At 43.4% G+C, this 15,950-nt stretch overlaps 1 protein-coding gene across 1 annotated transcript in view; it reads right to left on the minus strand.

Annotated features, from left to right (window-relative positions):
- The window catches only part of ADAMTS12 (ADAM metallopeptidase with thrombospondin type 1 motif 12), a 319,746-nt gene that overhangs the window by 99,815 nt on the left and 203,981 nt on the right, over positions 1 to 15,950 (minus strand). Inside the window, exon 13 of the mRNA XM_084629649.1 lies at positions 1,171 to 1,304. Coding sequence (XP_084485775.1) covers positions 1,171 to 1,304 — 134 coding nt within the window. The remainder of the gene's footprint in view (positions 1 to 1,170; positions 1,305 to 15,950) is intronic.

Consider the following 15,950-nt stretch of genomic DNA (forward strand, 5'->3'; position numbering starts at 1 on the left):
TTAACCATTTTGTTGCTGTTCTTTGATGCACCAACAATTCCACTGGAAAGTTAAATCTTCGGAGTGGACACATAGCAAGTACATGACTTGATATTCAGGTGGTTAAAGTATGCAGCTATCAAATGGCCCTCCAGGAAGATGATAAATTAATTTCTACCAGCAACTAACTAAGTGTTTTCTAGTCCTGCTTTTGCTCCCAATGTCATCAGTGGCCAAATTTCCTTTGGGCGTCAACAGGAACAGGCTCTGAACCTCATATTTTCAAAAAAATAAAACTATAGATAAAGCTATTCCATACCACAAAAACATACTCCAATGCATTGCTATCCTATTGGAAAACAAACCATCGACTATGGGATTTCCTTATCTTATAACTATGTAACCATAACCCAATATTGCAGGAACTGCATGTATTTTCAGAACACACACAGAATGTTGTGAATGCTGGGCACGCTCTAGGTGTAGTAAGGGTGACCAGACAGTAAGTATGAAAAATCGGGACAGGGGGTGGGGAGGTAATTGGCGCCTATATAACACAAAGCCCCAAATATCGGGACTGTCCCTATAAAATCAGGACATCTGGTCACGCTAGGTGTAGTGGAGAATTATGTCAAAAGAGTAATGTTGTTATAATTAAAATACACATTGTTACATGTACTCTCATTTGTTTGCTTTGGCTACGTACAGTAAATTTCATGCAGATTCACTGCTTCTAAGTCTGAATGTCCTTCTGTATGTGATTAAATATTACAAGTACAATGGATTTAATTCTAAGCCGATGAAGAACATGTGGTTTCATAAAATTAGGATCACGTTTTCAAAATGTAGCTGTATGAAATGGTTATATCTAATTGTGGCCCCAAAACCATATAATCCTCTGTGAAAACAATATCGCCATAGGAATAGAGCAAATAGACATTCTTTAATTGGTTCTGATAACAAAAGAAATGACAACAACCAGGCCAATCTGTTCTGTAGAAAGGGTCAAAGTTATTCTAATATCCATTTAGAAAAGCAGTTCCACTTTAACTTGTTTCTACTATAATTTAAAATACAATGAAATCAAATGCCCCGGGCTGGCATCTTCTTAAATAAGTTGGTAAACAGTTTCCCCTGATAATACAGTCCCATGAAATTTTAGAGAAGGAAACATACAAACATACCCAATACCTTACACATGCCATTAATACAGATATCTCGGATGTTTCTGCCTTCAAAGCAAGGAGTACCATCATTAACTGCATCCAGCATTTTCTCTGAAAACTGGCCATCTACAGGACGGCAGTGGAGCTCACAAGGATTAGCTGAAGGAAAAAAACAAACACACTTTCTCACTGTAGCAATTATAATATGTAGTAACCAAAGTTCTGAAGTAAAATATGCAGAACTCTGACAATCTGTGGTACATCAAGGAATTTGCAAGATGAAACACATGGAGAATATCTTACATCTCAAAAAAGTGTATTAGAGTCAGCTATGGACTTGAAAATATTTAAAATGAATTTAGTACTCATGAAAAATATCAAATTGACAGTTCCACTGCTGAACAACAGTGGCTATTGTACTTCAGATTTGATCTAAGGCCCCAGTCAAGAAAGCTTCAACTTCCAGCCATTGGATCATGTTATACCTTTCTCTGCTTGATTGAAGAGCCCATTATTAAATATTTGTTCTCCATGGAGATACTTATAGACTGATCAAGTCACTCCTTAATCTTCACTTTATTAAACTACATAGATTGAACTTCTTAAAACATAATTTCTAATCCTTTAATCATCCTCATGGCTCTTCTTGGAACATGCTGAAGTTTATAAAATTTCTTGAATTGTGCACTCCAGAACTAGGGTGACCAGATGTCCTGATTTTATAGGGACACCCCCGATTTTTGGAGCTTTTTCTTACACAGGCACTTATTACCCCCCCAACCCCATGTCCCGATTGTTCACACTTGCTGTCTGGTCACCCTATCCAGAACTGAACACAGTCCAGTGCCAAATACAGAGGTAAAATAATCTCTCTATTCCTACTTGAGGTTCCCCTGTTTATACACCCAACGATCATGTTAGCTCTTTTGGCAATACTGTTGCACTAGGACCTTTGCTGGATTGGGGGTTTAAATGTGTTATTGACAGGCCCATAAGAAGTAAGTCAACCAAGACATCAAGATATTTATGTAGTTTACATATACATTTATTAAATATTTTAAGGAATATTCAACTGTGCTGTATACCCATCTCTGCTGAGTGAGGGCCTGAACCAATGCCTATTGAAGTCAATGACAATCCTTCCCTTGACTAAAATGGGGAATTGAGTCAGGCCCTTCCTGCATAATTTTATTGTTGTGACCACTGTCTTTCTTTCCCACCTCACTGTTTTGTCGCACCTTCATTGTGTCATATATGCAGCTGTATTCAAACTTGGCAGGGCAGGGCGTTTGTGCATTTACATGTAATGTGAGCAGTGCAATTTTTGGCACTGTTTAAAAACAAAAAATATTGTACTTATAAATGATAAAAGAGCAAGAGGGTAGCTCAGTCTCTATTGTTGTTTGAACAGCATGGGTAATATGTTTGGCTCTGTGTAGCACACAAAATAAAAGCTGTCCCTTCCCCCAAAGAGCTGCAAGGTCCTAGTCTTGCAAAAACTCAACTTTGGGCACTTGAGAAGTCCCACTCAAGTCAATACAGTCTTTGGAGAATTGGGGTCTCAAAGACAAAAACAGAAGATGGGACATTCTGGGAAACCCAGAAACTTAGCTGTTTTTTGGCTAACTGTACACAAAGGTAAAAGTTGATTTTTTAAGAGGGACTTGAGTGAAAAGAAGGCGATGGCTTGGCAAATTGGGATGAAGGAGAGCATTCCACTTATAATGGGCAGCATGGAGACAGGCGTATGCAGACGGTAGATGGAATTGGGCTTTGAAACTGGCATCATTCAAGGAGGTAAGTGGTAGGAGTTAAGGTCTGAGATGTAGACGGGTGGAATTATGAATGACTTTGAAGGCTAGGATGAAAAAATGAATCCCCATTCAATCCTTATCCAGTCTGTAAAGTTTGCTAACTGGGGCAATCAATCAATTTCCATTTTGATAGCGTTTTTTGTGATATACAAAAGAGGTATGATTTTTATTTTATTTCATTTAAATTCATGTGGGAGATTTCTGCCTGCTGTGGTTAATTTCAGTATCTGGTGCTAAAATTAATTTAGTACTTATTTCTGCCCCCCTGCACAATTTTTCAATAAAAAGAACCACGTTTTCTAGGAAGCAAGGATTCCAGAATTCCACCTAGTATTTGCCTCCTGCTCTAAACTGATCCTGTCTAACACGGAAATTGTGCAAAACCGTTTTTCTACTTTCAAGCAGTTCCTAATGTGTAGAACAGAAGTTTGACTTCCCAATGGAGAAGTGCATGGGATTGTGTAAAAGTCACCATGGTGTCCAATTTCATTTCTGGAAGCACTGAGCATGAAAGAAAGCACAGTGGCAACTGCTAAAAAAATGAAGCAGCCCTAGTGGGCATGAAGAGAAAAATTGCCAGTTTGCCACTGAACTTCACTGAAAATAAGAGCACTTCCTGCTCCTACCCCACGGTGTCAATTCATTATTCAACAGACAGGCACATTAACTCCAGGAATGATGTAAGTATTAGGCTTTGGACTTTCACATACAGACAACTGATTATGGGATGGATCACTGCAGCCATTGAGGAAATTGCCTATTATCCCAGCCACCTTACTAGCCATTTGTTTTCCAGATTATTATGTGTATTGCTGTTGTGTCCAGAGGCCCTAACCAAGATCAGGGCCCCTGACAGGGTTCACTCCCCATTCTGAATTCTAGGGTACAGATGTGGGGACCCGCATAAAAGATCCCCTAAGCTTATTTCTACCAGCTTAGGTCAAAAACTTCCCCAAGGCACAAATCCTTCCTTGTCCTTGGATGGGTACTGCTGCCACCACCAGGTGAATTAGATAAAGATTCAGGAAAAGGACCACTTGGAGTTCCTGTTTCCCTAAAATATCTCCCCAAGCCTCTTCACCCCCTTTCCTGGGGAGGCTTGAGAATAATATACTAACCAAATAGGTAAACCAGATTATAATAAAGTTCTGTTTTTTAAGAAAGAAAAAAAAGTAAAAGAAGCACCTCTGTAAAATCAGGATGGAAGGTAACTTTACAGGGTAATCAGATTCAAAACACAGAGGATTCCCCTCTAGGCAAAACTTTAAAGCTACAAAAAACAGGGATAAACCTCCCTCTTAGCACAGGGAAAATTCACAAGCTAAAAACAAAAGATAACATAACGTGCCTTGCCTTATTTACTTATTCTTTTTGCAATACTGAGACTCATTTTAGGATGATTTTAGGAGAAGGAGTTTTCTGACCCGATGCTTCTCTGCTTCCCCAGAGAACACATGAAACAAAGCACAAACAAAGCCTCTCCCTCCGCCCCACACATATTTGAAAGTATCTTCTTTACCCATTTGTCCTTTTGGTCAGGTGCCAACCCGGTTATTTGAGCTTCTTAACCCCTTACAGGTAAGGAGGAATTCTAGGCTACCCTTAACTGTATGGTTATGACAGCCCCATTATGCCAGTGTTTCTCAAATGCAGCCACCAGGGCCTTTTCTTGTGGCCACAACCTCCTGGATGGTGATGGCTGCCAGCGGGGATTGGGCCTTGCCCCTTCTGGAGACACAAACACTGGAGGAGCAGGCAGCCAGTGAGTTCTCCAGCTTCCCAGGGCAGAGGGGTCGGGATCAGCTCTGGCCTAGCAGGCAGCTGGCTCCAGCTGTGGGACTTCAGGCTCCATCTCCAGGCTCTGGGGTCCGTCACCCAGGCCCTATCCCCTGGGTGCAGGGCTTCGGGCTCTGGCCCTGTGCACACCCCTGGTACCTGATGCCTCCCCCAGCCCCCGATACATCGCTCATGGCCCTGCTGCCTCCCTACGCACCACCCCATCCAGGGCTTAATTTGTCCCCCAGCATCCTGGGGCCGAGTAAGTCTGCTGTGAAAAGTGATGTTTGTTCATATCATTTGTCATAGTAGACTTGGTAGTTAGCTGGGAAGCTGTGAAAAGTGATATTAACATACAAGTATCACTTTTCACAACATCAGACTTACTCGCCAGCAAGTCTAAAATAAAAAAAGCAACGAGAAAAGCAAAAGAAACAACAAAAAAAGACAAGAATGTGCAAAGCACCTTATTTGTGTTTCTATTTTATTTAGGTCCAGTAAAGAATAGAGACAACTGTACATTATTTTTATTATTGAGTCTGCAAAACCCCCCACACAAATAAATTACAATGATTTGGACATGCATTTATGCATATTTATTTGTTTTTCCTAAAGTTAATTTAAGTATTTTAGGAAAAATTGTCAGAGTGGCCATCAGCAAGAGTTGGTGGCTGCACTTTGAGACCACCAAAAAATGTGTTATGAGAACCCCTGTGCTAGACTCTCCACACAGACTTCATAAAAGATAATCACTGTCCCCAAAGAGCTTATATTTTAAATAGGATAGAAGAAAGTAAGTACTATTACCCTCCTTTTGTAAATGGGGAACTGAGGCACAAGGAGATTAAGAGACTGCCCAGGTCACACAGAAAACACACAGAAAAGCCAGATATTGAACCAACATTTCTCAAGGCTCAATCCAATGATTTAGCCATAAGATCATTTTTTCGCTCAGTAAGAACATGAACATTGTTCAAAAGAGCATTTTTCCTTAAAGCAATTTTCTGCCTAGGTGAATTTCACTAATTAATAATGACACTTTACCAAAGAAGCTGCCATCTTAAGTATTGATAGGCCAGTATATACACAGCGATTCTTGTAATGCAAAATATTCATAAAATAACAGATCTGATCCTGAAACATAGACCTTAATTTTGCAAAAGACCTTTCCTTTGACTTTCTGTAGGAGTTTTGCCTGAGAAAGAACTGAAGGATCAGGCCTTAAATGTATTCCCTCAAGCTGAATGGAGATTATATCACAGACTTCAATGGGAACAAGACTGAGTCCTTAATACAGAGGCAGAATGGATGTAATGGAATTCCAAGTAGAGCAATCTATTAAGAAAAGTATCTCTTTTACTGCAACTAGTTAACAATAAATTAAAAAACAAGAACTTTCAAAATATTAACACTATAAGCAGAAGAGAAGCAGCAAATACCAAGAGGTACAACCCAGCCAATATTCCTATTTCAGGTCATAAAAAACATCAGAGGGTCTGATTGCACCTTTCCTATGGAAAAAACACAAAGAGACGGTCCTGGTGGGAGGAAAACTTCAAAAAATTTTCTCCAAATCATTTTAGGGGAGATAGGAATTTCCCTCCTCAGAATCTGTGGGTCTCAGGGGTTCTGCAGAAGGAGTGAGTGATCTGCCAGGAGGTTCTGCTTTCGCTCCTACAGTGGGGCATCCCATTTCAATGTAGCTCCTCAGCAGCTTGTCTTCAATGGGCACCCAGTGACAACAATGGGGTTTCTCTGAAAGTAATCATGGCTTGTTACATAAGGACTACGCAAAAACCGAGTAAGGACCTCAAAATTTGGCCCTGTGGGGTCGTCCCCCCCCCCCCCCGTATGTGCACACAGGAATATCTACTCAGGCAGTGTAAATTGAACTACATGAAGCTAATCACAGGGAAAACAAATTCTCTCTCAATAGCAGAAATATTAATAAAGAGGTTTCAAGTGTTTTCTTCAAAGTTTACTCCATTAATTTACATCAAAGTACATCTACACTCTTGAGCTGGAGGTGTAATGTACATTTGCTAGTTTTGATCAGATCAGTGCACTAAAAATAACAGTGTAGCCATGGTGGCACAATCAGTGGGACAGGCTAGTCGCCTGAGTAATTACCTAAGGTTGCAGGTGCAATGTTACTCAGGACAGCTAGCCTATTCCACCACCCAGCCTTGCCACGGCTCTAGTTCTATTTTTAGTGCACTAGCTTGATCAAAGCTAGCATGTGTATGTCTACCTGAGCAGGAAATTATACCTCCAATGTAGACAGACTCTTAAATAAAGGATGTACTCTCACCTGATTAAGTTGGTGTTTGACCAATGTGTGCTGCTGCCTAAAGACAGGATTGCAATATTTTTTCCTACTACACAAGGAGTGATTCTGTTGAACTCCTGGTTCCATTGAACCAGGATTTGGCTAAGGGAAGGCTGTAGCAGAAAAATCAACCAAATAACCCCTTCCCCTACCCCAAGCACCCTAGTCATAAGAAGGGGGCAAAAAAGGGAAAGAATAAGAAGGCGAGCAGGTGCTTTATAACATCAAGCAATCCTTGCAACTTTAGTTTCTGCCTGATTTCAAACTAATGGCAATAGGAGGTTCTGACAGCTCAGCTCCAGAGAATGTAGCTGTACAGATCTGATCTGAAACAGAGACATATTGCCTTCTGAAGACATATGAGATCCATCACAGTTTAGTTACGTAACCCCTATCCTCCAATATATGAGAGGAGGATAAACAGACAGGTGAGCCCATCACTGTCACAGACTGATTAAATATAATGTATCCATATAGGATTATTTCTCTTTCTAGCCTTTATTCCATAAACTCAGTGTAGGCCTCACATTGAAATACTGTTCTCCAAGAAACTAGCAGATTTAGATAAGCTAAACTGTACTCCCTTGAAGAAAATAAATTAATAAAGTAAGCAAGCCTGAGTATCTCTCCCTTATCACAGCTCAGTAGATTTAATACCATAAGGATTAACATTTTATCCTGGTTTAATTACCTCTGTCACAGCGGCACTAGTCTGCCAGTTTCAAAGAGAATTGTCTGTGGAAAATGAATAAGGCTTTTTTAACTTATTTTTTTCTTCAGTGTAGGGTCAGATATTTCTGTATTTGTACTTCTTTTTTATATAATGCTGGAGAAACTGTAACTAGATGCCCAGTACTAAGAGAAACAATCTCTGCTGGGTTTCCTGTCTCTCTTCAAATCCTGGAATCATCGGAGCGCTGAACCGAAGGCGGAATTGGATGAATTTTCTCACATAAAGATGAAGGCTTAAGACTAGTGAACAATCTAACAGCTAGGCAACTATATGCTCCTTCAGTGTACAGTAATGAGCCACCTGATACTTTTCAAATCCCGTCTCTTGTCCCCTTTCTTCCTCATGGCCCATACCCTCTGACCCTCCCATCAAAACACTCGGCCCACAATTTTCAAACTAGAATATCTAAAGTTAGGCATCTGCTACTTGATTTTCAGAGGTGTTGAACCCCCACAAACCCAGTGAAATAAATGAGAGCTAGTGCGGTTCAGTGCCTTTTAAAATCAGGTTACTGTGGTTTCTGTTCCTAATTATGGATTTGGAAGCCTAATTTCAGGCCTCCAAATTGGAAAATTTGGGCCTAAAATCCTCTTTCCACGGCTATTCAGTTGCTCCAGGCTCAGTTATTCTTCCTGAAATTTACCCATTATATCTTTTTTCACTTCTGCCTATGCCCAACTAGAGAGGCCTACCGCCACAAAATTAATCTGTACCATACAGTACCCCCTTACTATACCGGGGTCTGCACTGATAGATTGGAACGGAGTCTGAAGCATTTAGTTTAAAAGATGCAATTCAAAAATAAATCATTGTATTATTTTCCCCCTCTTTGTTCACATCTGAAGAAATCTAGATAGTGAGCTTCATATTGTGCAACATCTCCTTTCACAGTAGATCTTATTTATAAATTTACACCCAATAGACACTTTAGTTCTGATTGGTTCCAATTGTAAACATTTTAGGCAAAAGCCTCCCATGTTGCACACTGCCGGTGGGGAAGAAGACATAGCAGCAAGGAACTGCCTCAGTCCCAGCAGCACTAGTCTGCCAGTTCCTGTATTTCATTCAGGTGTTGTTTTTGGAATAGTAGCAACATTCATCCACCAAGCCTGCCCCTTCTTGCCCAGCCCTGGTAGTATGGGGCAAGAAAACTCCATAAGCCTAGCACCACTACACTCCCTAGCTTCCTTCCTGGCTCATGAAGATAGCAGCTGGATTTTGCATTTTGTCATCCATCCTTCCTTTCTTCAGCTCCCCTTCCTCCCTCTCTCCTGAACGTCCCTCTGCCAAGGATGACCAAACATCCCATTTTAGCCAGGACAGTCCATTTTTTAAGCCCTGTCCCAACCTTTTTTTTTTTTTTTTTTTGGCAAAACTAGGCATTTGTCCCCATTGGCTCGATCATCAGTTGGCAAGAGCAAACTGGACAAATGCCCAGTTTTGCCAAAAAAGTGGAGTGCGACCCCTAGCAGAGCGTGGAGGAACGTGTGCGGGGAGGGAGGGCAAGCAGCAATGCCAACCCTGCATGGGAGGGAGGGTTCAGGAGAGTGGCTCGGGCCGGGCCAGCCCCATGTGGGCAGGACCCATGCAGTGTCCCGTTTTCCCATTGGGAAAATATGGTTACCCTGATCTCTACCCCTTCTTTCCTTTTCCTATGTCCTTCCTCATGTTAACTCCCCTCCCTTCCTGCTATTCCCCACACATCCCACCTCTGTCTCCATCATTCAATTTAAAATGTGTGTGTGTTGAGGGGAGAGGGAAGCAAAATGATTTGGAACCATCAAGTTGTGCATAGTAGCCTTTGTAACCATGGGATCTCATTACCATTGCTACCCTTCTCTTTTTCCTCTTATTATTTATGTCAGTTTTCTTAAATTAGATTGCAAACTCTTTAAGGCAGAGTCTGTGTCTTCCTCTGAATTTGTATAGTGCCTAGCACAGTAGGTCCTCCAACCTAATTAGAACCTGTGGGCTCTATAACAAATAAATAAATAAATAAATATTATTATTAATCAGCACAGGAGTCCAGAAGCTCTAGACCGTTTCTTTTGTTCACAGTTTTAAGGACAGAAGGAACTATTAGGATCACCTTGTCTCCTTCAATATTTAAAATGCTTCCTTCAGGGTGGAACCTAAAAAAGATGACAGAAATCCACAAAGATTCTGGCTCTGGATTTCATCTCACTGACAAAGGGTTTCCACAGAAAGCTGCATTTAGTATTTGGGAAAGCTTCATGATAGGAAATGGGGATTTTTTCACCTAAGCCATATATGTCAATGGAGAGTTTTGAAAATACCTGTTGATAAAACAATAAACTAAACTCTTAAGGACTATTCTCTTGGCAGCAAGCTAAAATGAGGCTGAAATTCCTTTGAAATGAAAAGAAAAGAAACTGAATTTGATTAGTCTCATAGTCCTGCGAAAGGAAAGATAAGGGATTTGACACTCATCTGATGTAAACTGAGACAGTTCCTTAGACTTCAATGGATCTACACCCATTTATACCAGCTGAGGATTTGGTCCAAGAAGACTTGTTAGATCAGCACTTTATTAATCCTTTGTTTAGAATTGTTTTGTTCTGGGTCATGCAGTAATTAGGAAGGTAAGTAACTAGCGAACTGCCTCATCGCCTCTCATCTGATTTTGCACACAAGTCATGAAAGAAATACATGAAATTACCCAGAGAATTGTGTTATAAACCACAGGAGAGCTGACACTCTTGTTTAAGCAATGCATGTAGTTAAAGTTTCATGAGTATTCCTTCACATAAAGGTTGTTGTTTGTAACTTTCTCAAAGTTACTTTTTTAGCTGCTGTCACAGCTCCTGGTATGTGGCTCACAACTTAGAGGCCAATTTCAGGACAGACAGTCAGAAAACAAGGCAGACGCCCCAAACTGGTGGCATATTCTATAATTAGATTTAACCAAACCAGAAACAAATGTGTGCTCCTGGACGGCTATACTAGCTTACCATGGAGACACAAAAGTCCCCTTAGACACTCCAGCTATACTACAACTCAGACAAACTGGACTTCTGTGATGAAAGGTTATTAAAACCAAAACTCACCACATATTAGGTACTTCCTGCCCTAAAGGGCCAGTCACTTATGCCCGGTTCAATGGATGCTCAGGATCTCACAGCAAAGACAACGCTGTCAGCCAATTTCTTTAGTAAACTAACTAAAGTTTTATTAGCTAAGAAAAAGAAATGAGAATTAGAGGTTAAAGCAGGTAAAATATGTTAAAGGTGAATTTGAGTTTGCACGTTCAAAATGATAGCAGGGATGTTAAATCTGCTAGTTTTCTGTAAGTCTCTCTGGGTTGCCCAAATAGTTTTTGCGGATCTCAGTCCTTTTGTTCAACATTTCCCCTTTCAGAATTCACTAGTCCAAAGATGGAGTAGGAAAGAGGTGGCCAGGAGCCCTTGTTCTGCCTTTTTTATATCTTGACTATTTTGGCTGGAAATATCCTTGCTGTGACATGGGGTCAAGCAATTCCCTGGCGTATGTGGCTTTGCCATCAGTTCTTCAGACGAACTGCAAATTTTTGCTTGCAACTTCTGTGTACGTGCCGTTTGCGGTGTCTTCGGGAATGGCATGCAGCAGCTCGTTCATAGTTCCATTGTTATTCCTGAAGAGCTCACCTATGGGTGTTTCTCAGCCTCACAGCATGTTGGAGTTACATACATATGCCACAATTTCATGGCTCCACACACACAGTGTCGATACACACATCATAACAAGATAATAATACTCAGCAGATTATAACTTTTCCAGTGATACCTCCCAAGACATACGTTGTACACGATTTATCACAATTTTGTGAAAGTGGTGCCCATATTAAAGTAGACGATCACCTTCCCCTTTAGACAACGCAAAACAGATGTAGGAATGGACACCACTGACACTCCTGAACACAATTCAGGGTTCCTCCATTCTCAACAATGCATCAGCAACTACATTTTCCTTTGCCTTGTTATGAACTTTGTCCATGTCAAACTCTTGTAAGGCTAAACTCCAGTGGAGTAACCTTGATTTGGTTCCCTTAGCTTTGTGCAGCAAAATCAAAGGGGCATGGTCACGTAATACAGTGAATTTTTTGTTACCCAGATAGGGTTTAAGGTGTTTAACAACCCAGACTACGGTGTAGCATTCTCTCTCAATCGTGGCATATTTTTGCTCAGTTGGGATCAGTTTTTCACATAAGTATGCAATGGGGTGTCTTTTACCCCCTTCTGCATCTTGCATTAGTACAGCACCCAAACCAATATTAGAAGCACCTGTACACAGCAGGAATGGTTTATTAAAATCAGGACTGGCTAAAACAGGCTCCTTAGACAAAGCATCTTTTATATTTTGGAAGCCTCTCTCACAGGCCTCTGTCCATACCACCTTGTCCAGTTTTCCTTTTATAAGGTCTGTGATGGGAGGTCACAACAACATTTACAAACCTACAGTAATAGTTGCCCAGACCAATAAAGGATTGGACCTGCTTCTTTGTTTTAGGGCCAGACCAGCTTTCAACGGCCTCCACTTTTAAGGTGTCAGGGCAGACCAGCCCACTGCCCACCTGCGTCCCAGATAAGATACCTCTGCAGCCCCCATTTTGCATTTGGAGACTTTAACAGTGAGGTTGACTTCTTTTAGTGTTTGCAGCACAACACCTACATCGGGGTGGGCAAACTATGGCCCAGGGACCACATCCAGCCCTCCAGACATTTTAATCTGGTCCTTGAGCTCCCACCAGGGAGTGGGGTCAGGGACTTGCTCCACTCTGTGCAGCTCCCACAAGCAGTGGCATGTCCCCACTCTGGTGCCTATGCACAGGGGCAGCCAGGGGGCTCCGCACACTCCCACTGCCCCAAGCGCTGCCTCTGCAGCTCCCATTGGCCAGGAACCTGGCTGCGCCTCCACATAGGAGCCAGAGTGAGGATATGCCGCTGCTTCTGGGAGCTGCTTGAGGTAAGCGCTGCCCGGAGCCTCCACCCCTGCCCTCTCCCATGCCCCAACCCCAGCCCTGATCCCCCTCCCACCCTCCGAACCCCTCAGTCCCAGCTCTGAGCACCCTGCTGCACCCCAACCCCTCATCCCCAGCCTCACCCCAGAGCCCACATCCCCATTCAGAGCCCTCAATCCCCCCCACACTCCAACCCCCCACCTCAGTCTGGAAACCCCCCTCCTCGCACCCTGAACTCCTCATTTCTGGCCCCACCACATAGCCTGCCCCCCCAGCTAGAGCCCTCACCCCCTCTCACTCCCCAACCCTCAATTTCATGAGCATTCATGGCCTGCCATACAATTTTCATACCCAGATGTGGCCCTCGGGCCAAAAAGTTTGCCCACCCCTGGTTTGCCCACCTACATGGTACAGGTGGTCTTGCCAGGTGCTACAAAAAATGGTCATCTACTTCGGCTTGAGCAAACGTTTGTAACCTATGCAGCGCCTCATTAATAAACTGCATAAAGATCACTCTGGAATTCATCAATCCAAAAGGCAAAAACTTTAAATTCATACAGTCCAGATTCCACAAGGAAAGTGGATCTAAGGGAATTTGCAAATACCCACAAGTTATGAATTTTGTAACACCCCCCCCACTTGTCCAATTTGGGGTATGGGATATGGATCAGGCTGGGTGATAACATTTTTTCCCTATAATCCATGTAAAACCTCATGGTTTTATCCCTTTTAGCTACCACTACAAGAAGGGAAACCCATGGGCTTTTTGATTCAGTGATTATTCCCATTTTTAGCATGCTTTCCACCTCTTCTTTGATCGGTCTCTGCAGTTCCCCCTTGGCCTGGTATGCCCCGCTAGGAGCTGGGTGAGGCCCTATGGTGTAAATGGAATGCACAATCTTGTTAGTTAAACATGTGGCCATGTTTACACTAGCGAGTTTATAGCAGCACAGCTGTACTATGCAGCTGCCCTGCTGTAAGATCGCTCATGTAATCACTATGCTGACAGGAGAGAGCCTTCCGCTGACATAATAAAACCACCTCAATGAGCAGCAGTAGCTATGTTGGCGGGAGAGGTGCTGTGCACACTACCACTTATGTTGGTGAAACTAACGTTGCTCAGAGATGTGTTTTTTCACACCCCCGAGTGATGTAAGTTTTGCCAGCATAACTGGTAGTGTAGTCCTGGCCAGCATTTCCTGCCTTTGGGATAGAGTTAAGCTCTCCCAAAATTCAATGCTCCCTAGTGGAGTTTCCTCCTGGCTTTCCCTGACCAAATCAATTAAGGGAATAGACAACCTCTCTTCATAAGCACAACAAGTCATATTGACAGCTAACTCCCTTTCATGGTAAGTCTGCGACCTATTGATGTGTACTGTCTCCATGGCTCCCCTGCCATGGGGCTTTCTGACATTATATGCAACCTCATTTACTTCTTCAAAGAGCCCTTTCCAGAAATCTTAAATTTTGTTCTTCCTCACAGGAATTAGTAGGAGCACCATATCTCCAATTTCAACCTTTCTTTTATATGTCTGTCACATCAAGCTTTCTGACTTTCCTGACTTTTCTTAAGATTTTGTTGCACCAAATCCATCATAACTTGCAAATTTCCCTTAAACGGGGAAACACATTCTCCTACTGGCTGTTCGGTTTCCTCAGTACTGCCCTCCTAAGAATCACAAATTAAATTTAAGGGTCCTCTGACCTGCCTCTAATACAGGAGATCAAAGAGACCAAAGCCAATAGATTCTTGGGGTACACTTCTTTATGCACACAGTAACAAGGGGAGCAACAGATCCCAGTTGCCCTCATGCCTGGATACATACATCCTAAGCATGGCTTTTAATGCTCCATTAGTTTCTGAGTGGTAGGACGCAGCTTTTATATGCTTCACCCTGCATAACTTCCACAACTTCTTAAAGACAACAGACATAAAATTTGTACCACGGTCTGTTAAATTCTCTCTGGGAAAAGCTACTCTGCTGAAAATAGGAGTGAATAAAGCTGTAGCTACCACTTAAGCTTCAATATTACACAATGCTGTAGTCTCAGGGTCCCCAGTAGCTGAATCTACCACCACCAGAATATATTTCTTTCCATTCCTGGAAGGTCTAGGGAAAGGTCCCACAAAATCCACAGACTCTCTGGCAAATGCCTCCCCAATAATAGATAAAGGTTGTTGTGGGGCGAGTACATCCCTCTGCCCCTCCCCTTGCAGCCCCCTAGCTAGGTCTAGCTGACTGCCCTTAAGCTCAGGGCAGTCTGGCATAGAGGTCTGAATCAATAGGGTCGCCCTCCCTCACAGGGCTATGTTGCCTAGTGGCCAGTGTCAATAGTTCTGCCCTCTCTCACAGGTCTGTGCGACCTAATGGCCAGAGCCAAATGGCTCTCCTCTCTCACAGGGCTGCACAACTTAGTGGCCAGAGTCAACATAGATGCCCTCTCTCACAGGGCTGTGCAGCCTAATGACTGGTGCAGGGGTGGGCAAGCTTTCTGGCCCGAAGGCCACATCTGGGTATGGAAATTGTATGGCAGGCCACGAACGCTCACGAAATTGGGGGTTGGATATGGAAGGGGGTGAGGGCTCTAGCTGGGGGTGGGGCCAGAAATTAGGAGTTCAGGGTGTGGGGTTGGGGGGTCTCCGGATTGGGGCAGGAGTGCGGATAGGGGTATGAGCGTGCAAGAGGGTGCTCAGAGCTGGGACTGAGGGGTTTGGAGGGCAGGAGAGGAATCAGGGCTGGGGTTGGGGTGTGGGAGGGCAACAGGGGTGTGGGCTCCGGGCGGCGCTTACCTCAAGCAACTCCCAGAAGCAGCGGCATGTTCCCCCTCTGGCTCCTACGCGGAGGGGCGGGCAGGCAGCTCTGCGTGCTGCCCTGTCCGCAGGCGCCGCCCTGCAGTGCCCATTGGCTGCGGTTCCTTGCCAATAGAAGCTGTGGGGGCAGTGCTTGGGGTAGGAGGAGTGTGTGGAGCCCCCTGGCTGCCCCTATGCATAGGCACCGGGAGGGGGGGGCGGGGGACATGCCGCTGCTTGTGGGAGCTGCACAGAGTGGGGCAAGTCACTGACCTCGCTCCCCGGCAGGAGCTCAAGGGCCAGATTAAAACGTCTGGATGGCCAGATGCGGCCCTCGGGCTGTAGTTTGCCCACCTCTGGACTAGAGTCATTACAGCTGCCTTCCTTACCAGGGCTGTGTGGCTT

This window comes from Lepidochelys olivacea (genome assembly GCF_965140295.1).
Source record: "Lepidochelys olivacea isolate rLepOli2 genome assembly, chromosome: 5".
NCBI classification, from domain to species: domain Eukaryota; kingdom Metazoa; phylum Chordata; order Testudines; family Cheloniidae; genus Lepidochelys; species Lepidochelys olivacea.